Genomic DNA, 23,482 nt, shown 5'->3' with positions numbered 1-23,482 from the left:
TCAGTGGTATCCAATGCCTAATATGTTACAATTTTATCTCGGCAAGGAGATGCTTAGTACATTGCGTCTTATAAAACTATTTTATTAGTGCACAAGAAGTAATTGATATACCAACATAATAACAATGCTGTTGTCATATCTATCAGTTTGTTAAACTATTATTTTTTTTGCTTTCAGACAAGAAGATGAAAATTCCAATAGTCTTTTACAAAATGGAGGTGAATTAAATGTCATAGCAGATGAAAAACTAGATGCTGAAGATCAAGTTACAAATTTCACTGAATTCAGATTAAACATTGAGGAGAGATTAGCTCTGATAGAAAGAGGTGTTGAGCTAAACAATGCTACTGATGAGTCTCACAAATTTCACCAAATTAACATGAATATCTGCAAGTTGACTGATGAGGAAGGAATCCAATCAAATGTAGTAGAACGAATAAAATCACAGGAAATATCGTCAGTTAAGGGCTTTTTAAACAATAATATAAAAGAAGAAATTGAGCATTTGGAAAATGGAAATAAATATTCTAACCTGGGTCCTATAAATAATGTCAATGGACATTCTGAGGAAGGGCTTCATTGCGCAGGAAAACCAGAGCTAAAGAGAAGTGCTACAATTGATACTGATTCTTCTTTGGAAATGTGTCTTTCAAAAAGCACTGAAGACTTGTCCCCCCAGCGGAGTGGACCAGTTGTGAAATCTCACAGCATAACTAACATGGACACAGGTGCTCTGAAAATTTATGATATCATCAATGACAATGGATCCCAGCAGCCAAATCCTGTAGTAAAACCAGCAGTTACAGGTCCAGATGGAAAAAACATAGTCCGGAGTAAATCAGCTACTCTCCTCTATGACCAGCCATTACAAGTATTTCCTGCATGTTCGTCATCGTCTGATTTAATGTGTACAAAAACCGTGTTCAAATTTGATTCGAATCATAATCCTGAAGGTACTAATGTAATAAGAGGGCAAGGGACAAATACGTCACAACAATTCAGTACCCCTCAATATAATATCCAGTACAGTAGCAGCATGGCAGCCAAAGAATCCTTGTGGCCCCCGAAACAAAACTCCCTGGTTGAACAAACCTGCTTGCCTCCTCAACGCTTGCCAAGGTCAGATACCGCAGATGGCTGTAATTCTGTGAAACATTCTGCCAACATGAATTTCTCTAACCATAACAATGTTAGAGCTACTGCTGCATATAATACGCATCAGAGGATGGGTGGCCGGCATATGGAAATGTGGGCCGTTCCACCAAATGACAGACTTGTTTCTGGAGCAAGCCGAAATACTCTCCAGCGGCAGAGCAGTGTCTCTTCCACTGCTTCCATGAACATTGGTGATTCTGGGCCTCCTCGGCGCCCTCAGGTTCCTGAAGGAGATTATTTAACGTACAGGGATTTGCACTCAATGGGAAGAGTTCCACCAATAATGTCAGGGCCACAAAGACCTCTTTCTGCAAGAACCTACAGCGTGGATGGGCCCAACGTACCTCGGCCTCAGAGTGCTCGCCCTTCAGCAAACGAAATACCAGAGAGAACTATGTCAGTTAGTGACTTCAATTACTCAAGGACTAGTCCTTCTAAAAGAACAAACCCAAGAGTTAACTCTGAACACTCTCTGCTAGATCCTCCAGGAAAAAGTAAAGTTCCCCATGACTGGAGGGAACAGGTGCTGCGACACATTGAGGCCAAAAAATTAGAAAAGGTAAACAACTTTACTACTTCTCCTTCAACTTGCTATCCTTCTCCTGAGTCAACCTATAAAAGTTCAGTTTTTGAAGTGATGCATGTTCTCCAGCTGTGATAGTGTGCTTTGAAATTTTAAGTAATCTATTTATAAATTTAAAACCATGTTCAAAACATGATAGAAGCTAATTTAAGCATGCATCCTGCTGCACAAACAACTGTGACTATCTGACATCCTGCCTACATGCTTTGTTGAAAATAGTAAGTTGGTAAAGAATATCTGAGGTTTTTTGCCATAATGTCTAGTGAAATCTAAGTGGGAAAGTGATGTGTTTCAGCATGCTTGAAGCTCAGATAGGAAAACCTGATTCATATATTATCAGAGACGCATGGTTGCTGCTTTGCCATGACTGAATCTGGTACAATGACATTTGAATAACACCATGTTTCTCAAATAGTGGATCAGAACCCACCAGTGTGCCTTGGGCCACCTTCAGGAAGGCCTCATTGCCATGCCCAGTACCTCTTCTCTTGCCTCTCTTGCCACTTAATTATGCCATAGCCCTTTGGTTGGACCAGCAGACTGGAAGACAGTTTGGGGAATGAGGAGAGGAAAGGAAATCTTCCTCCTCTGAGGAAAAAAGGGCAGAGGAGGAATTTACAAAAGGTTAATGTATAACCATAAATAAATATAAAAACAAATTGGGAATAGAAAAGCAGGGAAGAAAAGAAAGCTATTTCCAAAAGAAAGAGGTGAAAGTAAAAGAGCCTGGGAAGAGGAATGAAAGGAAGGGGGCTTGGGGGGGGGGCTGAGACTAAGGTACAAGTTGAGTGAGAATAGAGAGTGGGAGAAGAAATTACCAGAGGTGTAGTTACAGGAGATCACACATTGTTTTCTCCTTGAGTTTTACAATACAGTATCGGACGTAATATTGGAACAGACCCATAGATTGCATTGGTGCTACCTTCAGCTAGGGTCAGCATCCACACACAGTGTTCTGCTGCAGTACCGACATGTTACAGTAAAACTGGTAACAAAGGACTGCATTGTTTAGATATTTGTTCCCCCTGTCAGAAGCAGCTCCTTCGCTTTAAATGCAGATTTTCTAATCTGCTACAATCCATATTTGATAGAAAAACCCCAACATTTTATCAATTGCATTTCATGTTCAGTTAAATATAGCTCCTCCGTTCAGATGTTGGTGGTGGCTTAAATCCATCCTCCCATATATTTTAAGCTTCTTGGGGCCATCTGGTGGCTACTGTTGAAGACAGAAAGTTGGACTGATTCATCAAGACAGCATTGTAAATCTACAAAGTTACTAGTCTGCACACAAGCACAAAAAAAACCCTAGCTTGGTGGGAGCTGGCAGAGGAGGGACAGGGTCCTCTTTCCCTTCTACAGTAGCCTATTGTAGTTCTATGTAGAGTATGAAGGAAGTGACTTCTATCTTCTGGCAGCCTGTTTGGCTGCTATGCTGGGCACAGAGAAGGGATGGAGCACTCAGCACCTTGTCTGCCAACATAGGAGCCAACTCTTAGGGGCTGAGGGGGCTTTGCCACCCCATAAAATATTTGAGGAGGCTGCTCCCCCCCCCAAGTTTATGGGCATTGTATTCAAATGGTGTGGGTGCACTGTGTCATGTGGGGTGGGGCTTACCTTGCCCCCCCCCCCAATATTTTATTCAAGTTAGCACCACTGTCTGCCAACCAGTTGACTTGCCTGTGTGCAAAGCATTGTTGCTTGTGGCTGTCAGATGAATGCTTAAATAAAAGACTGGTGTAAAACTTAGGACTTGGATTCATACTGATCATATGTTCCAGATAGCTTTAAATGCTTGTTTTTGAATTTGGGTGATCAGAATGAAAAGTCTCTGAATCTTGGAAAAGCAAGTTTGTGTGGGCTATACTAAATAGTTGCAGGGTAGAGTATGAATATAATGGCTGATTCCTGAAAGAGAATTCCAAAGTACTTCATCATAGGCTGCTGTAGATATAAAACTTTAGTGTTGTGGAAATGAGGCCTGGGTTCGTGGGCGCTCCCCTGGCTCCTTTCAGTGTGGCTGTAAGGGGGAAAACAGAAGCATTTACTTCCGTATTCAACTAACTGTCCTAACCAGGACTAACTGTGACTGGTTTTAACTATGGTTTATCTGAACAGGCCAAGATTGTAAACCACAGTTTAAAGCTGGCCACAGTTAGTCCTGGCTTGGAAATAAAAACAAACTGATTGGAAGCATTTGCTTTTAACTAATTTCACCACTGCACGGGTGGAAGAGAAGGGAATTTGGAGAGCCCAAGCCCAGGTTCACTCAGGCTCTTTTCCATAGCACTTCAGCATGGTTTGGCATTTTTATGAACGATGTAGATCCCACCTGCAGTTTCATTTAATTATTCTGATGTAGTCACCTCTGAAAAGTTACACTGTTTGGGTACATGCCATACTGTTAGCCACTGAACCTACATGGTTCAGTTTGATTTTAGGGAAACATGACAAACACTCTGAAAATGTAAGTGGCAATCATACTGCAAATAATATGTGCTTTCTTAGATAGCATGATTTAAAGCACAAAATGTACATCAACCAGCCATTAGTCCTAGAATTCTGAAATTGGTCTCATTCCTAAAATAATATGCATTGCTTAGCTTTAGTGTTTGTTTAGGCAACACCCATGTTCTCATTTGTAATGGTACTCTTTAAATTTAGGGTTGATCCACACTTTTGCTTGATCTATATTTTGATTGTATTGTGTATTAATTCCCCCAGGTCCGAGAGCTTTTCTCATTATTCTTGCCAAAATCTGATCTTACCCACTGAATTGGATCTTATCAGATGCTCTGAAAATTCAAAGACAGATTTTCTTAACCAAGCTTCAGTTCAGTGGGTAAGATCAGATTTTCGCAAGGCACAGCTGCGGAACAATGAGGAAAGCTCTCAGACATGTGGGAAGTAATGAGCCTTAACTTACCTAAAAAGAATACTTTATGTATAAAAGCACTATGGGACTCTTACTTTTAGTTCAACCAGTTTTTCACCTTTCTAGTGTATTCATTGGATTTCATCAGCAGTTATTTTAATTGAGCCCCCGTTGAGAAGGAATTCAGTAAAGGTCACATCAGGGATAATAAATTCTACATGTGAAACCAGTAGAAAAAGCCATTAAAAGAATTCAGGCCAAAGTACTCAAATTCAGCTTGCAGATTAGTTTCCTATACAAAAGTTTGAATACATTTTAAACCTAAGCAGGCAAAATAGCAATGTGTGTGTGTGTGTGTGTGTGTTTGTTCTGGTGCCCTGACACCCTCAGGAATATTCCATTCCTGAATTTCAGCATTCTTTTTAAAAGGGTGAAGTCTTGTAATTCTTCTCTTTAAAACAATATAATTTAAAATGTGCAGGTATGGTTCCACCCTATTAAGCATGATAAGTATTTTGTACAGTGGAAGATCTCATTTACACATGTGACAGAATGTGAGGGTAGAATGAAGGAATGTATCAATTTAGTGTGCAAGTAAAGGGTAAAGGGACCCCTGACCGTTAGGTCCAGTCATGACCGACTCTGGGGTTGAGGCGCTCATCTCGCTTTACTGGCCGAGGGAGCCGGGGTACAGCTTTTGGGTCATGTGGCCAGCATGACTAAGCCGCTTCTGGCGAACCAGAGCAGCGCACGAAAATGCTGTTTACCTTCCTGCCGGAGCGGTACCTATTTATCTACTTGCACTTTTACTGTGCTTTCGAACTGCTAGGTTGGCAGGAGCAGGGACCGAGTAACGGGAGCTCACCCCATCGCGGGGATTTGAACTGCCGTGATTTAACCCACAGCGCCACCCGTGTTCAAGTAGGGGATGCCTTTTATGTACCAAGCTTCCTGAAAAACAAAAAACACCAGGGAGAGCTCTCTTCCTGTTGGGCTTATTTTCTGATAGCAGAACATGTTTGTTTGTTTTAAAAAATTCTAAAATGTATCTGAAATGATACTATTCATCCTAAAACTTCAGAACTCTATCATCTCACCTCTTTCTGCTTCATGAACTGACTGGGTCAGGGTTTCCCAAACTTGGGTCTCCAACTGCTTTTGGACTACAACTCACATCATCGCTCGCTAGCAGGACCAGTGGTCAGGGATGATGGGAATTGTAGTCCAAAAACAGCTAAGGATTAATGCTGGGTTTAGACCCCATCTAACATGGTCTCAGCTATAAGGGAGTCACTGTTCGTCTCCTTTCTGCTATGCTCTGGAATGTCAGAAGTCTCAGATCATCACATAGCAAGAGGCCACAGTGGATTGGGAAGTAGCCTTCTTTTGTACAAGCCTGCATGGTAATTAAGATCAGCTACAAACTACAAAGTTTTTCAATTGTTTTGCAGCTTTTTTGTAATGAAACACCCACATTTTGCAGTACCCTCAAAAGTTGGTTACTGTCGTATTCTTTTTCTTGAGATTTTTTTATAAAAAATAAAACATTTCTGGTTTTTTTACAATTCCAGTAGCAGAACTGTAAGGCAACATAAAATGTAGATTCTGCATCAGAACATGTTTAATACACACAAGAGTATCCATACAAATTGCTGAGAGACCTGTGGTCTTCACAATGCGTAGTCTTTAACCCTTGCTCTGCCTACTTTCTTGGGAGCTCCTAAAGAAGCTGGCAATAGACAGTTACATTGGAACGGGTATCAATAAAAAGTACTTAAAAAAACACCTCCGTATTTGAAACTATTAACTTGCAAGTTCTGCTTCCCAAAGAGACAGATATATGTCATCATAAGTTATCTTGAAATCCTATGTTCGACTACTCAGAAGGCAATCCTGGTGGGCTCTTTGGGTGCACCAGTCTCATACATGCATTGAAAAAGAAAAGGTGAAGAAGAGTAACTCTAGTATGGGCCCACACTTAAGACAGTAACCCACTTTGAGGGGCCCTTCCAAACTTGTGGTTTTCATTGAAAACAGTTGCAAAATTTTGGCACCAGTTTGGATTGAATCGGACAGTGTTTGTTTTTTTTTTGGGGGGGGGTGATCCTGGTTTGAGTATAAGTTTACGGGGTGCGGTTTAGAGGAGATTCCTGATTTCACGGTTCAAAGTTAATGAAGCTGTAAAAGATCTTCAATAGAAGCTTCAGTGACTCCTAAAACACATCTAGTTGAGGATCAATAAAAGGACCTTTTCAGTAGCTAGGCTCAGGCTTTGGACTTCCTCTTTGAGGAAAGCCTGCCTAGTTATCTTTCTAATAACTTTTCACTGCATGTTAATGGCATGCTGTTGGATAAAGTTTAAATTGTTTTATTGAGCAACCTTTGATTAATGTGCTTAACGTTTGTTGCTTTTAATTTTTGTAGTTTTTATGGTCTTTTTCTTATTTTATTGTTTTAATTGTTAGCTACCTTGAACTCCTTTTGAGGAAAAGCAGAATAAAAATATTTTAAATATCACTTCTCTCTGCTGAGGAGCTATTGGAATGGGACATATAAATAATAAAATTATTATTATTACAGTGCTCAGGATTTTAGCCTGTGTTTATCATTATTGGTTTCCTCATAACATCTAGTAATATTGCAAACATTTAGGAACTGTGAGTGTTTGTGTTTGAACCTTCCTGATTCATTTGTCAAGTCAGCTAACTTTGCAAAACTACCGGATTTGCTGCATTTGTTGTTCCTGTGTCCTTTATTGAATATATATATATATATGATGATGATTTAAACCAATGTTGTCATAATCAGTATCGGCATTGGAAAGTGCCGTCGCATCTTAAGTAAATGAAAATGATTTCAAAATTCTAAACTTTGAAGATAAAACTTATTAGTCTTCTAAATTCAATTTAAGTCATGTTAAATTTCAGTAATTCTAATTTTGTGCTGGTTTTGAAAGACCAGAAAAGAGTGTTGGAAAAACTGTCCCCCTAAAAAACCAGTGACTCCCCATTTACCTGGGGGGTCACATTCTGAACCACCATCTGCATATGCAAAATAATGTAAAATGGGGGGGGGGTGTCCACAAGTATCAGCTCAGCTGCTGGGCAGGGGTGAAGCTTCCCTGCACCTCTGCTGGGTAGCCTGCACTGTCCCTCCGGCTCACATGGCTCCATGGATGGGCGCAGCTGATGAGCGGAGAAGAACCAGAGGGATGGCTGGGCTTGGTTGCCCAGGTGCTCCCCATTTCCAGATACCTGACCCTGTGTGTGTGTGTGTGCGCACGCACAAATAAAATGCATATAAGTGGGGAGTTTTCTGCAATGCAGAAATATGTTGAGGCAACGGTGTTTCTGCTCAGAATGAGCTTCCAGAAAAGTGTACTTCAGTCATCCACTTTCCCTTTCCGTAAACTTAGCTGCCCATAGATTACGTTGAGGATGTTTAAAACGTTACAGCTACACATCTGTTTTTCTTAGCGTCGTGCACATTTTGAATGGGCTTGTTTTTACGTAATGTGTGTGTCTGTTATGTCAGACTGCTTGTTACGTTACAACAAGTAAGATCACACGGCATGTCACGGAGGTTTTTTCTAGTCACAATGGGTGTTACCCTTTGTGTGCATGATATTTCTTTTTTGCATGGTTATGCAGTATGTGTGTCCATACTGACTTGGTGTATAACGTGTCCCGTGGTTTATGCATGCTGCACTAATCTCTGTTATCTGTCCCCTCTTTATTCAGAGCATGCTGTCTAGGTCCTTTAATTCCAATTATGCTCCAGTTAGCAGCTTTCACTATGGCAGCTCTAGGGATCTGCATGGCAGCCAAGGCAATGTTGCCTTGAGTGTTGCAGACGGAAGAAGTTCTGGTGTTCACATTGTTCGTGTGAGTACATACATAAACAGGCTATTGTTAGTAAGAAATTGGAAGAGGCATGTGATAGTGCCTTTAAAACTGCACTTTTGTAATTGTGTAATTCTAGATTGTGGCTGATTCCACCCATTACTGTAATATGATGATTCAATAATGGCAATTATTGAAGAATTTTCTTTCAATGTTTTTTAAAAATGCTTTCTGCTAAAGCATCAGAGAAGAGCAGTTCTGAAATGAGACTTAATTTTTTAAATAATAATTTGGCATGTTCTGCCTACAAGCCAACTGATAGCCATATAAAGATACTGAAGAGATTTATCCCTCGATTGGCAGGTGACCTTAGGGATTCTGCTTCTCAAGAATGGAAAAACAGCTTCCTTCCTTGAGATGTTTAGTTCTGAGCTTGTTTATTATCTTACAAGCATATCTGGTGTCAGCGTAACCTGATGGTTACTGCTTTCAGCCTGTGGAATTCTATGATAATACAGTATAAATAAATTGGAGTGGTGATTTTTATGTATTTCTATTGGCTCACACTGATGCTTTAGCTTTTCTATTCACTACCTCCCCTGTTATGTTTTCCCTTTTATTTTAACTTGTGTAATGTAATCAGAGCCCCCTATAAAAAGTGCTCTGTACGCTGATGAAACTATGTAAACAGTACTGCAGTTTTGTGTTACAAAGACATAGGCAGCAGCCAGAATCACAATTCTATATTGGGGTTCACGAGGATTCACCAACTTCTCCTCATAGATAATAGGGGAAGTTTAATTTAGTAATATTCTGTAGTTATATATAATTACTCATTTCAGTTATGAGCCATCTATAGTCCCCCTCGTTTTTCTTGATTAAAAGTTAACTTAATATGTCCAAGGAACTTACACAACTCCACAAGTCTCTTTGGATTCTCACTCAACATCATCATCAATTTTATTTATAGGACATGAGGCCCGAACATTATCTTTGATTATTTCTTCTCAATATTCAATCTGTTTCCAAATCACATTGTATAACTTTGCAAAAATAAGACCATTCCTGTTTGCCCTCTTGGCAAAAATTCCAGTTCATACTCAGGCCGTCTTTCACCTTGTGTCCTGCAGCCTTCTCCTTTCTGGCCTTCTTTTGCCACCCCTTGGCACTCAAAAATAATTCACTTATCATATTTAATATCATATCATTTCCCTCTTTAGATCCCTGTACTGGCTTCCTGTCTGCTCCTGTATCCAACATAGCCTAGCCTGACCTTCCTTTCCCTTATTTTTTCATTATCATATTGCAGTACATGCTGTCTCCAGCTCCAACATCCTCAGCCAACTGAATTCTTCCTGATGCATCACTCTGCACTTTCTCCTTGCTGTCCCGCCTGCCTCCCGGGGTCTTCCTCCATGTAACCTTTGGCTAAATCTTGATTCCTCATTCCTTATTGTAATTTAGCATGTAACTGAACAGATCCATATTCTTTTCCTGTTGCCTTTGCGTTACTAATCTTTCTTCCTTCTGTTGTTTCTCACTGATTTACATTTTAAGATCCTTGGAACAAGAATGTATCTTTTTAGTGGTCAGTCTGTGAAGAGCTCTGCACATTGAATGTGCTCTATTAATACTAATTAATAATAATAATAATAATAATAAGATGATGATGATGAAGATATGTTTGATACACAGCTCACAGTAGTTCCACTGAGCTGTTTTGGAACCCCATACTTCTGTCATAAAAAGAGAACGGCTGTCCTAGTCCCACCTACCTTTCAATTCCCGAGGGAAAATAAGCAATAGAAATTATATTTAGAGGAATTCATGCAAACTAAATTGTTAACATAGTTCAGCAAGACAAGGTGTAGGAAGCGGCAATGGTGAGGTTCATGTTCCAAAAAGTGGATGGGCATCGGGTAAATCTAGCAGAACAAAGTTAACAAAAGACTTTTGTGTTATGTTTGCAAATCCTTAAATAGCAGCTGTTTAATGAATAGTTTTATTATGCTGTTCAGAGTAAGTTCCAGTGTTGTTTCAAAAGCTGGAGTTAACATTTATGGTCCTCCCAAGGCTGATTAATATGATTAAATTCTTGAATGCACCAAAGTAATATGCTTAACAGTCATATGAACAAAATTGGCAATTCTTGTATAACGTGTTTACAATATAGCAGTAATGTTTGTATGCTTTTATCATTTAAAGCATCCCCAAACATCAACCTCAGTAGAGCAATGTCAAGAAGATGTATTCATTGCTGGACAGCAGAACTATTCATCTGCCACACTTAGCCTCAAAGATGTTGCTTCAGACAACATGAAGAAAGTTCCTGTGCAGGTAATAAGCTACAGGGATCATTCACAATCTATAAAAGTATTGTTCTGACACAAATATCTGGTTCAGGTACAATGCTAAATGATGGATTCTGTGCTCCCACCTCCCTGTTGTGTTAACAAGAAGATCAAAAGCTTTCATTTCTAGTTAATGAATGGTTAATTATGTCAAAAAGCAGAACTGTGATAAATGTCAACTATGGTTTAGGGAAATTAATCACTGTTTGAAGCTGGCATGTTTCCCTAAATTATAGTTAAGGCAGACCATAGTTTGTCCAGGCTTGAGCATAATGAGTTAACCTCTTTGAGGTTTGTTTGGTTTTTTTACAGAAGTGGTGTATAAATTTTATGAAATAATTGAATAAATTGCAGTGCAGTTTAATTATTTATTTAACTGTGCAGTTCACTTAAAGTGCAGTTCACTTAAAATGGAAGCAGAAACTTCCCTTCTCGGGTGGCACGTGGACACGGCCACGTGGGTTTCCATCTTCTATTTGCTTGAAGGAGGCAGAAAATGCTACCCTTTTACTAGATGTGAGCTGCTTGCCTTCCTTGGAGACTCAGTTCATTTTCTGCCTTGCTTGAAGCTGGATTCAAATGCTGATCCATTCTTGTCTTACTGATTTCCAGTCTCCTGTTGTGGCTGCATTGCAGGAGAACAGGGGAGTTGGGAGCTCACAAGCCCAGACCTTGTTAATTGCAGCTGAACAAGGCCATTGTTATGGGCAAGAAATGCATAGTGAAGGGGGAAAAATCAGCAACTATTTACTTACCTAATTGTGTATACTCAAGACAGGTTATAACACAGAAAATGTCAGCTGTTCTTTGCACGTCTACTCAGAAACAAGTCACATTGGACTCAGTGAGACTTACTCCTGGATAGCTGTGTATAGAATTGCAACTCCAGTGCCTTGTTGTATCATGAAAGGCTCAACTACAACACACATTTGGTTATCCAAGCTTAACTGCCACAAATTAGAGGGGGGAAATAAATGCATTATTCATGCATTCATCTAAGCCAGTGGTTCTCAAACCTTTTTCTCTGCACCACACTTTCAGAATATTTTTTTTTCTTGTGCCACAGTGAATTTTTTGATAAAAATACATTTGAAAACAAAAATAAACAACTTCTGGCAATGCTTAATTTATAACACAACTACTTTTAATATGATCACGGAACATCCAGAAAGTATAAAACAATGCAGCTACATAAGAACATGAATCATTCACAAAATATAATTATAAATGAGTCTTCTCCAGCTCTCTGTTCAAACAGTAGTTCTGGATCACAACTATGTTGTCCTCAGTATCACTTGATGCTCTTGCTCTGATTTTGAAAAGATATCTATTCATATTCTGCAAATAAAAAAGATTTTTTTATACTATACTATAGTACACCGAAATTTATATACTATACTATAGTACACTGAAATGTTTAAATGTTTCTTTGATTGTCCTTGGATCTTACCATCACATTTGCTATCTTCCCCTGCCACATCCTTTGAGAACCATAAGCAATATATTAAAACTTCAAGAGCAATTCAAAAATCTATGAGTACTTCCACCAATAAAATTATATATTCCCTAATTGATTAGTTTAGCCCATTACCCAGTGGTCTAGTTTGTACTAAACAAAAGTTGAAAAAAAAAATGCATTTCATTCCCATTTGTTTTGTGTATAATGCTATTAGATTTTTTAAAAAGCAGAATACAATAGACATGTTTAACAACAAAATCTCTTGTAAGTGTTGCAAAATCATTATCAGCTGAGCATCAAGATAATATATATACATATTCTTGCGGATGTAAAATGTTGCTTAAGAATTATTCATTTATTCAGATACCTTTGACGAATGGGCAGATGTGCCAGCCTCCAAGACCTCAGGCAAACTATAGCCAAATCCATCATCCTGCTGCCCAAACAACTGTGGCAAGACATCCTTCTAGAGAGCAATTAATTGATTATCTAATGCTTAAAGTTGCCCATCAGCCACCCTATAGTCAGTCCCAGGGTCCATCAAGGCAAAGCCACGAGATGTCAAAGCAAGAGGTAAGGGCAAAAGTTACAACTTAATGAATAAATTCTCAGATTGTTGTTGGAAAGCACTGGAAACATTTACTTGGTTGAGACCTTGCAAATGTCCTTTACTGATGACCTGTCACCTTTATAATAATAATAATAATTCTTATTTATACCTTGCCCTCCCCGGACAGAGCCAGGCTCAGGGTCGCTAACCCCAATAAAAACACAGTAAAAACATAATAGGGGGGAAAACGGGGTGGGGTGGGGTGTCAGAAAAAAACCCAATTTAAAATACAGGTTAAAATGCAGTTTAAAATGCAGCCTCATTTTAAAATAGCTGATAAATCAAGACCATAAGGGAGGGGAGGGAAACATAAGGGTCAGACCAAGTCCAAACCAAAGGCCAGGCGGAACAGCTCTGTCTTGCAGGCCCTGTGGAAAAATGTCAAGTCCCGCAGGGCCCTGGTCTCTTGTGACAGAGCGTTCCACCACATTGGGGCCAGTGCTAGAAAGGCCCACTTATTACCACTGTTGTTCATGCTCCCATATAATTTTTTCAGGAATATGCCCAATATGCTTAGAGAAATATTTGTTTGTTTATTTTGTAAGTATTTCACTTTGAGTAACCCATACAACTTATAAAATAAATACAAAGAATATAAAACTTAATAGAAATACAACAAAAGATTTTAAAGCATTGGTGAACTTGAAAATATAGAAGTAAAGCATAGTATTATGTGATATTAAAAATGGATTATGTAATGGCTGCAGTTTTTCCATGAACTTGAACATGCAGAACAAATCAATTTTCTGATTTTCTTAGATAAGAGTGAGAATTGAAAAGGATCCAGAGCTTGGATTTAGTATATCAGGAGGAACCGGTGGCAGAGGAAACCCCTTCAGGCCTGATGATGATGTGAGTATTAAATAGATCCAGTCTCTTGGGGTATGGTTATTGTTTGGGAGGTATTAACTGTTGCTGTCTTTATTGAGAAGGAACTCTTGGATGTTTTAAAGGTTTTTATGATTAATGTGTTTTTTTCTTTCAGACTTCCCATGCTTCCTTTTGGGAAGAAGGATGGACTATATTAACCTTAAATAAACAAATAGTTGTAAACAGTTGCATTTGTGTGTGCATACACACACATACACGGACTTCGCCCACCCCAGCATTAATATACATAATTTTTCACTCTTTCTCTTGTGCAGTTATCTAACTGGCTACACAATAGGAAGAGAGAGATGGTGGAGGTGGAAGGACCTCATAAGCCCAATATTGAGTTTAGCTCTGTGTGCAAAGAATTGTTAAGATGTAATATGTAATAATTACTACTTAAGAAAAAGAAAAAAGGCTAGATAGGGTTAAACTTGAGGAAAGTAGGTATTTGGAAAACACAATTCCTGTTGTCAGAGGAAATTATAGAACTACCATAAAGTTGATTAATTTTAGTTTCGTGGTAGTCTGGCTAATTTAATAAAGCAAACTTCATATCATAGGCCAATATGTAATACATTCCCTACAACACGAGGTTTTAGCTGTAAGCCTTATCCAGAGAATTCTTTTGAGTGATGAGATTGAAAGGCTTGCCAGCCTTCTCTTTTAAAACCTTACTTTCAAAAGTATGATTTACCATACTTACGTATGGTAAAATAAACAGGTAACATTCAGCATTAGTTATACTCTGAGTAGACTAATTAAAATCAGTTGACAAGTATGTCAATTTCAGTGGATCTGCTCTGATTATGACTGAGTTTCATATCACCGACTGCCCTGCTGGATGCAGTTCATTTTACAAATGGAGGAATAGTGGGGTTCTGGGGTCAATTGAATGCTGGTAAGATAGGAAGAAAGCCTAAGAAAACAAGGAGAACGTTTCCTCCAAAGCCTCTAACCTGAAGGCAGCTAAGCCAAATTAGGTGTTAATAGAAAGCTGTTTTGTTGTGGCTAACTTCACTTATGTCAGTGCTTTTTTTTCTAAAAAAATGTTTAGGGGTACCCCTGTGTTTCCCCAGAAAAAAGCACTGACTTATGTGTTGTTTTTCTAGCCCATGGGACAAATATCTTGCATTCCTAGTGCAGCATTGGATAAGACAAAAACAAGGGGAAATTATTTGAAATAGTGACTACAAGGCCAGCCCAGTATTTTGAACCACTGTGCACATGCACAGTGGGACTTTGGACTTTGCCTTGCACAGTTTTTGATACAACTTCTAGGATGATGCAGAGAATCTGTCATTCAAATATAAAAGTCAAAATCCCTACTGCAGATATAGAGGGTTGTGTTCCTATAAACCAGCATGTATGTATTTAACATTTGTTTCCTGTTCACTTGAAGGGTATATTTGTAACCAGGGTACAGCCTGAAGGACCAGCATCTAAACTGTTGCAGCCAGGCGATAAAATTATTCAGGTAATGTAGCTTAAAGCAATTTACCAATTATTAATGTTGATCACTATAGCAGCCTTCAAAATATTGTCTCTTTTCCCCATCCCTTAGCCGCTCCGTCACTTCTGATCGCAAGTTTCTGAGTATTCTTCAAAAGCAACTACACAAACATCTAATTATTGTAGACAATTCTAGATGCTACCAGAGCATGGATAACAGAGGCTAGGCTACCTCTGTCCATGAGAGACCACCAGTGAGGCTACTTGGGCCTGCAGTGACATAGCTTGATCCAGGACTTACGTCCAGGCTACACACTTGATAATTTAGGAGCAAGACAAGTCCATCCAGAACAAGTTTAATACCTATAAACAGTGCTTTTTTTCCCTTTAAAAAATGTTTAGGGGTACTCTCATTTTCCTACTCATATTGAAATACTTCCCCTCAATGAGGCCAAACTTAGATTCACAAAATGTTTAGGGGTATGCATTCCCCTGCATACCCCCAGAAAAAAGCACTGTCTGTAAACCACAGAACTTTGCTTCACCTTAATTTAATAAAAGAGAGGGGGTGGGGAGAGGGGTGTTGTCAGCATACTGGTGGCATCTTACATAGCAATTCCATATACATGTTAGAAAGGAGGGGGCATGACAAAACCCTGAAGTAGTTCTCCAGAACTATCGCCTAGAATTGGCTCTCCAGGTAGGAGTGGAACCACCTTATCATCATAACTTAAACTACCAGTGCAAAGAGCCTCTCCAGGATACCATGGCCAGTGGGTAATAACATCCTCTGAGAGGTCCAAGAGAATTATCAGGGTTGCATTTCTTCTGTCTTTCTCATGGTTTACACTAGGGGTGGCCAACTCCCAAGAGACTGCGATCTACTTTTAGAATTAAAATCTGATCTATCCCCATTTTGGGTGGGTTCAGGTCAAAGTTATTGAGCTATTGAGTTAGGGAGGAGAAGAGCCCCATTTTTATGCAAATGCTTTTTTAGGAGGGAGGTTACATTGGGGGAGGGGGTTAAAGGCTAGGGCCAACGGGAAAAAGTCACTCACAATAATATCGCTTTGAATGAAAACAGACACAGAGAGAAAGCTCTGTCTTCCCTTCCACTGATCAGACAACAGTGGAGGGCGGGGCAGGAGTAAGTTTCAACAGCACTAAGGAAAGGGAGCCAGCGATCAACCCATGATCTACCAAAACCTCGCAGGGATCAACCTGTTGGACATCCCTGGTATACACCATCTATCAGGACAACCCAGGCAGTATCAGCATACCACACTATCAATTTAACCTTCTCTTTGGTTCTTGCAACTGCTTTGAAGCATGCTGTCACTTCGCATTCTCAAAACAACCATCAAATTTAGAGGTGACTAAACAGATAAAATAAACTGTTATTGAAAAGGTTTTCCTCTATACTTAACAGGATTTAAATCTTCTTTCCAGGCTAATGGATATAGCTTCATCAATATTGATCATGGACAAGCGGTATCCTTACTAAAGACTTTTCAGAACACAGTGGAACTCATCATTGTTCGAGAACTTTCTTAAATACTGTGGAGGAAGGGGAAACGTCCGTGTGATGCTTTGAAGGACTTGTGGGAAACTGAATATTTTGATTATTTTTATATACAAAAACTTTTAAAATTATGTACAGTAATAAAATAATCTTGTGGTTATAGGGGGGAAACCACTGTAAAGAACATAGATAAAACAGTTTTGGAAATGCATATTGTAGTCAACCTTGTTGAGTTTTAAAGCATTGTAGCAATCAAAAATCACTCCTCCAAAAACAAACCTGTGGTGTATTTTGTACAGATGGTAGGTTTATTTTTGGATAACGCATACACATAACTAAACTTTGTGTACAAGGAGCCTCCACTGTAGCCAATGGACAGATGGCAGGGCTTTCTGTCCTGTAGCTGTTTGTTGCCTTTATTTTTTTGTTCACCTGGTTTTAATGTCTTTGTTGAAACCACTTCTGTAGATGTGGATAAGATTTGATATGTTGGCTTTGCTATGTGCATATTGTACAGATGAATGGGTAGATGGAAAGTGGGGCTGGCTGGGATAATTTTGAAAGGCCAGGTAAAATGGCCGCGAAAGTATGGAATCAAGAAAGAAAGAGGGAAACGAGTTAGCATGAGAATGTATATCTACCATAGAAAAATGCAATAAAATGTGAAGTCTTTTTAGAAAGACTATAAATACACTTCTGGGAGTTCTACAGGATTGGCTCATATCACATCAACTGACTGTCTTATTTGTTTTCTTTAATTTAACTTTGAGTGTTTTTAATCACACAACTTTTTTCACCTGTGCTGTGGAGTTGTGCCCAGACACTCCTGTCAGTTACGGAAATCCCCAGTTTTGTGCAAAAGGGTGATTTTCTTCTGCCTTGTATTAAATACTCCATTTTCAACTTATTTATAGATTTTTTAAAAAGAAAGAAAAAGAAAAAACTAAATGGCCAGTTTTGGGTTTTTTTAAACTGTGTTGCCTGTAACTCATCACCTATATATCTATCACATGTGTGCATGTTCCAAACCTCTAACTTACTCTGCCAGAAAAAAAGCTTCATTCTTTTTAATGGGGTTCATGGCAGTGAGGCCTGTGGGGACTGGGCTGCCCAGAAGTAAATGGTTCAGGAAAGGGTTAGGAAAGATTTTGTTTGGCCTTGAATTGCCTTGTTAGACTAAAAGGAAACAATACGTTTGGAGCTAGGTAACCAAAGCCAGTGAAACTGTTGCAGAGGGATGGGAGAATTGCTGTTGGGAAGTTGTAGAGCAAAGGGATGGGGACTTGTGACCCACCAGTTTGTAATGATCTTTCTCAAAGGGCTGTTCCTACAGGTGACATTAAATGTGAACTAGACACTTGAGAGTCATTAAAGGGTTTCTAACTATATTAACGTAATAGTGATTTACCACAGGCTGCCTTTGTTCCTTATTACTTGTATAAAATATTGGATTATACATATTTAATTTTGTTTATGGCAAACATTATGTTTATTTTCCTCTTTTTTCTTTCTATAACAGAGATGAGATTGCCTAACCTATAAGGGTAATAAGTAATACATGGTTATTATGGACCAGAGAAAAGTGCCATAGAAGACCAATAACTGTTTTTTTAAAGGCGAATTATTAATCTGTCATTGGAGCAATATCCAGTTACTGCAGTTTTTAATAAGTAGAAATTGGTAGTTTTAAAGCGAAATTAGCAAAAGCACCAGCCTACTATAGTGTTTGGAAAGATGTGCTGGAACAGAAAGGAACCTGTATACTTAACAGATAAAGGCAGTACTTTTTAAATACACAGACTCCAATGATATTGCACTCAAAGATGTTATCACCTGCATATTGTACTGTGTATAGTTTTTGATAATTTTAATTGAAACCCTTTAACAACTCTTTGTACATTAATTTTAGTTGATTTTCATTAATATTTACATAGGAATTGATTTTTATATTAGCAAAAATGTGCTGTATTTTGGTAAAGTTCACTTATTTTCTGTGTGCTGTTAATCTTTAAAGAAAATGAGAAACATAGCTATATAATGGCAGGCTTCAGTGTTACCATGCTTCTAAAAGTGTCTTTTAAATTTCTCTACTTTTTATTGAGAATTCAAAAATTTACATTCATTGCTTTTAATTATATTTAGTAACCTCAGCCTTTTAAAAGGGAATATCCACAAATCAGTCCTAATCTGAGGATTTGAGGCATAAACTATAATCATGGTAAGGGCAAAAAGTCCCAAATCAGAACTGATTCTTTATTGATCATGGACACCATTTATCTTTGACAACATCAGGTTGAAATAAAGTGTTCAAATTCAATTTTGTATGAAATAACAAGCAGTGTAAACCATGCTGTTAGAATTTAATTTAGTTGAATAGCTTTGTACAATAGTGTTGCCAAAAAGAATAATGGTTTGTTGAGAGAATTTAAAGAAACTTTGTGGCCTTCTAGGGGTTGGGTTTTTTTATTTTATTTTACTTTTTGGTGCAAGGAACTAGAAAAAGTATATTGGAAATCAAACATTGATGATACTTTAAAAAAAAAGACATGTTGGATGCATTATACCATTTGTGTTGGATGATGGTGAAATGAAGCTGTGGAAGAAAGCTCATTCAAAACAGAAGATCATTATTCAGAAGCCATGGATTTTTAATGTTTCTCATCTTGTCAGATAAGATATATCTGCACACTTGGTTGCTTTGGCATCGAATGAATAAAGTATTTGTCAACTCAATATTCTTTTCATGACAGTTCATTAAAGAATCAGTTCAAATTACAAATTATGGGGGGAAACCCCACATATTTATTGTGTAAATACATTTTTTACTTTTTTTGACTGGAGTTTCAAAAATGTGTATATAATTGAACACATCCTATGAACACAATCATAGCAATAAGCAACACACAGAATCAAGCCTTTATCATTAATTTGCTGTACTACTTTTTAAAAAAGTAACTATTCCCTTATTAGCAGCTATGTAATGTTTTTATTGATCAGCATTTATTCAGCATTCCAAATTTTGTATATAATTAAATTGTTTCTGAAGTAACACATGGAGAATAGATAATAAACTAATGCTCTTTAAATCGCTGTGTAATTTACTGATTTCACTACATCAATCTGAAATTTTCTAAATTATTTGAATCTACCACTGATAACATTCTATAATCAAGCAGAGATTCGTGGGATTTTCTCTTTGTTTTAAATACCCTTTCCTTATTTGTATTGGATTTTAAGTCCCTTTGAAGGAGAGTGCTGCCTCAAACCAATGGTGAGGCAGATGATGATCCTAGACTATTGGTCATGTTGGATGGGACAGATCTGGCTGGTGTTCTCTCTTCTATCCTGTGGGCGTGTGAGAGGCAATTAGTCAAGCATTGAGGGTGATTATGCCTGCAATAGCAACCTTGGGAGAACTTTGGCAGGAAGCCTCTGGGAGAACGGATGACCTAACCTTAAGGAGTGGAGTGCAGCCTCTCCAATAGTTAGCTCTTGTAGAGCAGTTATCTGATAAATGATTAGCTTTTTTACAGGTGGTACAACACTAGTCCTCTCGGGGAACAGCCAGCATGGTGCCCTCCTGAAGTGCACAGGCATCCTGGGAGTTGTAGTCCCAAGAATATCTGGAAGGTACCACATTGGCTACACCCTGCTCTAGATGAATCTGTATGTAAGTACTCTTGGGAGAAGAGTAGATTCAACAGTGGCACAGTGTAATCTTATACATGGCTACTCAGAAGTAAGTCCCACTGTATTCAATGAGGCCTACTCTCAGTGTGTGCATAAGACTGCAGCCTTAACTGGACACCAGAGGTATATCTAGGGTCCCTTATGGACTTGGCAAGGATCTGTATTGGCAACCCCCATTCCAGTGGACAGGGGCTAATGCTCTCTCTTCTGTGTGCATGCAAAATCTCTAGTTATTTAAGGGCAGAGGGAAAGGCACTTTGCACGTGCTCAGGGATCCCTTTTAAACTCTACTACAACTTTTCATCTTTGGGAGTGGAGACCAGGTACTGAAAATAGTTCAGCCCTGGCCCAAATTCACACACACACCTCCCTGTCTTTGCACGCCACCAAGCAGAGGTGTTTTAAGGGTAGTGCACCTGGTTCATCCACAATGGGTGCTGTGCCGCACGGGGCTTCACAACAGTGCTGTAGAATGGGTGCCAAATTTTAGCATTGCATAGGGCGCCACTGAAATGTGAGAGCCCAAAGTCTGGCGCTGAGCATAATTGGGGGAGAAGCAAGATGGAGCCATGTGAAACTGCGCACTTTGCCTCTAAGTTGCTCCCCTCCTGGCCAGGGAGACCTCAGACACCTTGCTCACTTGCTCATTCTTGTCCTCCCACCCATCCTTCCATACCTATCCCGTGGGTTGACCCAGCTAGTGGTTTTGGTGGTGTGGTCCATGTAGACTTTGTTGTTGTAGTTGTTGTAGTCGCAAGCGTCCTCTCAGCCCTTGGTTAACAGCAGCTGCTGCTCACTCATCTTTTCTGCTGCCAGCAGCAGCAGCAGATGGACAGAGCAAGCCCAGCAGCAGCCCCTTGCAAAGAGCTCAACAACTCATGCAAAGGATTTTGTTTTTCTTGTAAATTTCCTCTCGGGAAAAGGTTGCAACATCTGAGGTTAATGACACATTGTGTGATGAAAGCAAATAGATAGATGGTTTTTCACCCTCCTAATACTAGACCTGAAGGAGTGTTTCCACCTCCATCATTCAGCCCAGACACTGAGATTCAGCTCCAAGGGCCTTCTGGCAGTTCCCTCATTGCAAGAAGTGAGATTACAGGGAACGAGGCAGAGGGCCTTCTCGGCAGTCGTGCCTGCCCTGTGGAATGCTCTCCAGTCAGATCTCAAATAAATAGACAACTATCTGACTTTTTAAATAAGACATCTAAAAGCAGCCCAGTATAGGGAGGTTTTTAATGTGTGACATTTTATGGTGGTTTTATAATTTGCTGGAAGCCGCCCAGAGTGGCTGGGGCAACCCAGTCAGATGGGGGGGGGGGCATATAAATAATTTTTTGTTGTTGTTATAGGCCTTGTGATAAATGAAAGGAGCTGAATGTTGAAAATTCAGAAAGACTTCTGGACACAGTGGATGGCTAAATATGGAATGTGCTTAAACAATGTTTGATGGCTGCTAAAGATAGATTTAAAATGAGTTAGACATACAGAGGATAAGTATCCATGATTATAAGTTATGATGGCTATATGTTATCTCCAGCATCAGAGGAAGCATGCCTCTGATTATTAATTGCTGCCAGGGAGAAATACTTCTTGCTATTGCACTCATGTTCTGCTTGTGGGTGTACCTTTATATGCCCAACTAATCATTGAGTTCTGCAGGAGAGGGCATCCTGAATATAGCATATAACAAGGAGCCCTGTTCTTGTGTAGTGTCGGAATCAAGCATTTTGTTGTGTAGGCTTCTGCCCTTTGGAATTCCCCCTCCCCCATTACATATCAGACAGACATAAATCTCAGTTGTCTTTTATGTACCTGTTGAATAGTTTCTCCTTTCAACAAGCCTTTTAACGCTAATAACCCAGTTGGTATCCATATTGGATTTGAATTTGTTTTTATGTGTGTAACTGCTTTTAATTGTTTTAATGTATGCATTTGCTTTAAATGTTTTTACATTTGTGATTGTTTTGCGTAAGCCTTTTTGTACAATGAAACTGCTTTGAAATGCTTCATAGGAAGTTATTCCATACTGAAATAAATAACCTAGTTAACCACTATGTGAAGAGCATGCTTAACTCGAACAGGCCTTTGGTCTGATTTGGCAGGGCGGCTCTTATGTCCTTATCCCTGAATTCAATGCCAGATGCATATGGTAGCATTCATAGAATCATAGAATTGTGGAGTCGGAAGGGATCACAAGGGTCATCTGTTCCAATCCCCTGCAATGCAGGAATATTTGCCCAATGTAGGGCTTGATCTCACGACCCTGACATTAAAGAGTATCATGCTGTACTGGCAGAGCTATTCCAGCTGTCATTCATGCGAGGTAAATTATATATGCCAAACAATTCAATGCAGTTCTCAAACTCTTGGTGGTAATAGGTTACTGTGGCTGTCAAAGGTTCTGGGTACAGATAGGTAGCCGTGTTGGTCTGCCATAGTCAAAACAAAAAAAATTCCTTCCAGTAGCACCTTAAAGACCAACTGAGTTAGTTCTTGGTATGAGCTTTCGTGTGCATGCACACTTCTTCAGATAAGGTTCTGGGGAGTGTCATGCCATCTAGATTCCATCTATGATCATCTATACTGATGACAAACCATTCCTTCATTTCTTCATATGGAACCCTCGGAAAAAATGTTCCTAACAGAACTCGGTAAATTGGTATTAGAATAAATAAATTGCAAGCTGGAGAACTTCTCTTTACAGTAATCAGCCAATGCAATGCAAATAAATTAATATGACAGTTATCAGTACCAGCCACCCAAGTCCCAACACCATGCAAATGAAAACTGGCACCTGAATGGCAGGTGTGTGGAACCTTTGTGCAGCTGCCCAAAGGTGGTCCTCCACTCTTCTTCATCAGGCCCTTAGGACTCTTTTCCAGAGCATGGCTGAGGACGGTAGGGGGTAAGGCCTGATGAGGGACAGCCAATGGCCAGATAAAGCTTGGATGGCTACATTTGGCCCTCAGTTCCGACTCCCCCCCCCCCCCCCGCGCCGTGTTTAGTTGGGAGTGCAGGGGTTATGCAGGCATAATTGGTTTATGTATAAGTGGATGCAAGGTCCAGGATG

General features: G+C 39.3%; 1 protein-coding gene across 4 annotated transcripts in view; it reads left to right on the top strand.

Annotated features, from left to right (window-relative positions):
- Nucleotides 1–19,805, top strand: part of ERBIN (erbb2 interacting protein) — a 96,547-nt gene extending 76,742 nt beyond the window's left edge. For 2 of the 4 annotated variants that reach the window (XM_077936329.1, XM_028748834.2), the window contains 7 exons: nt 178–1,714; nt 8,354–8,497; nt 10,661–10,792; nt 12,629–12,838; nt 13,635–13,727; nt 15,148–15,222; nt 16,647–19,805. In XM_077936329.1, coding sequence (XP_077792455.1) covers nt 178–1,714; nt 8,354–8,497; nt 10,661–10,792; nt 12,629–12,838; nt 13,635–13,727; nt 15,148–15,222; nt 16,647–16,751 — 2,296 coding nt within the window. In that variant the 3' untranslated portion in view covers nt 16,752–19,805. The remainder of the gene's footprint in view (nt 1–177; nt 1,715–8,353; nt 8,498–10,660; nt 10,793–12,628; nt 12,839–13,634; nt 13,728–15,147; nt 15,223–16,646) is intronic. The other 2 variants (XM_077936330.1, XM_028748835.2) reach the window with 2 other exon arrangements.
- The last annotated feature ends 3,677 nt before the right edge of the window (nt 19,806–23,482 follow it).

Source organism: Podarcis muralis, chromosome 11 (genome assembly GCF_964188315.1).
Source record: "Podarcis muralis chromosome 11, rPodMur119.hap1.1, whole genome shotgun sequence".
NCBI classification, from domain to species: domain Eukaryota; kingdom Metazoa; phylum Chordata; class Lepidosauria; order Squamata; family Lacertidae; genus Podarcis; species Podarcis muralis.
Note: the sequence above shows the minus strand (reverse complement) of the source record. Positions and strands in the feature narration are given on the sequence as shown.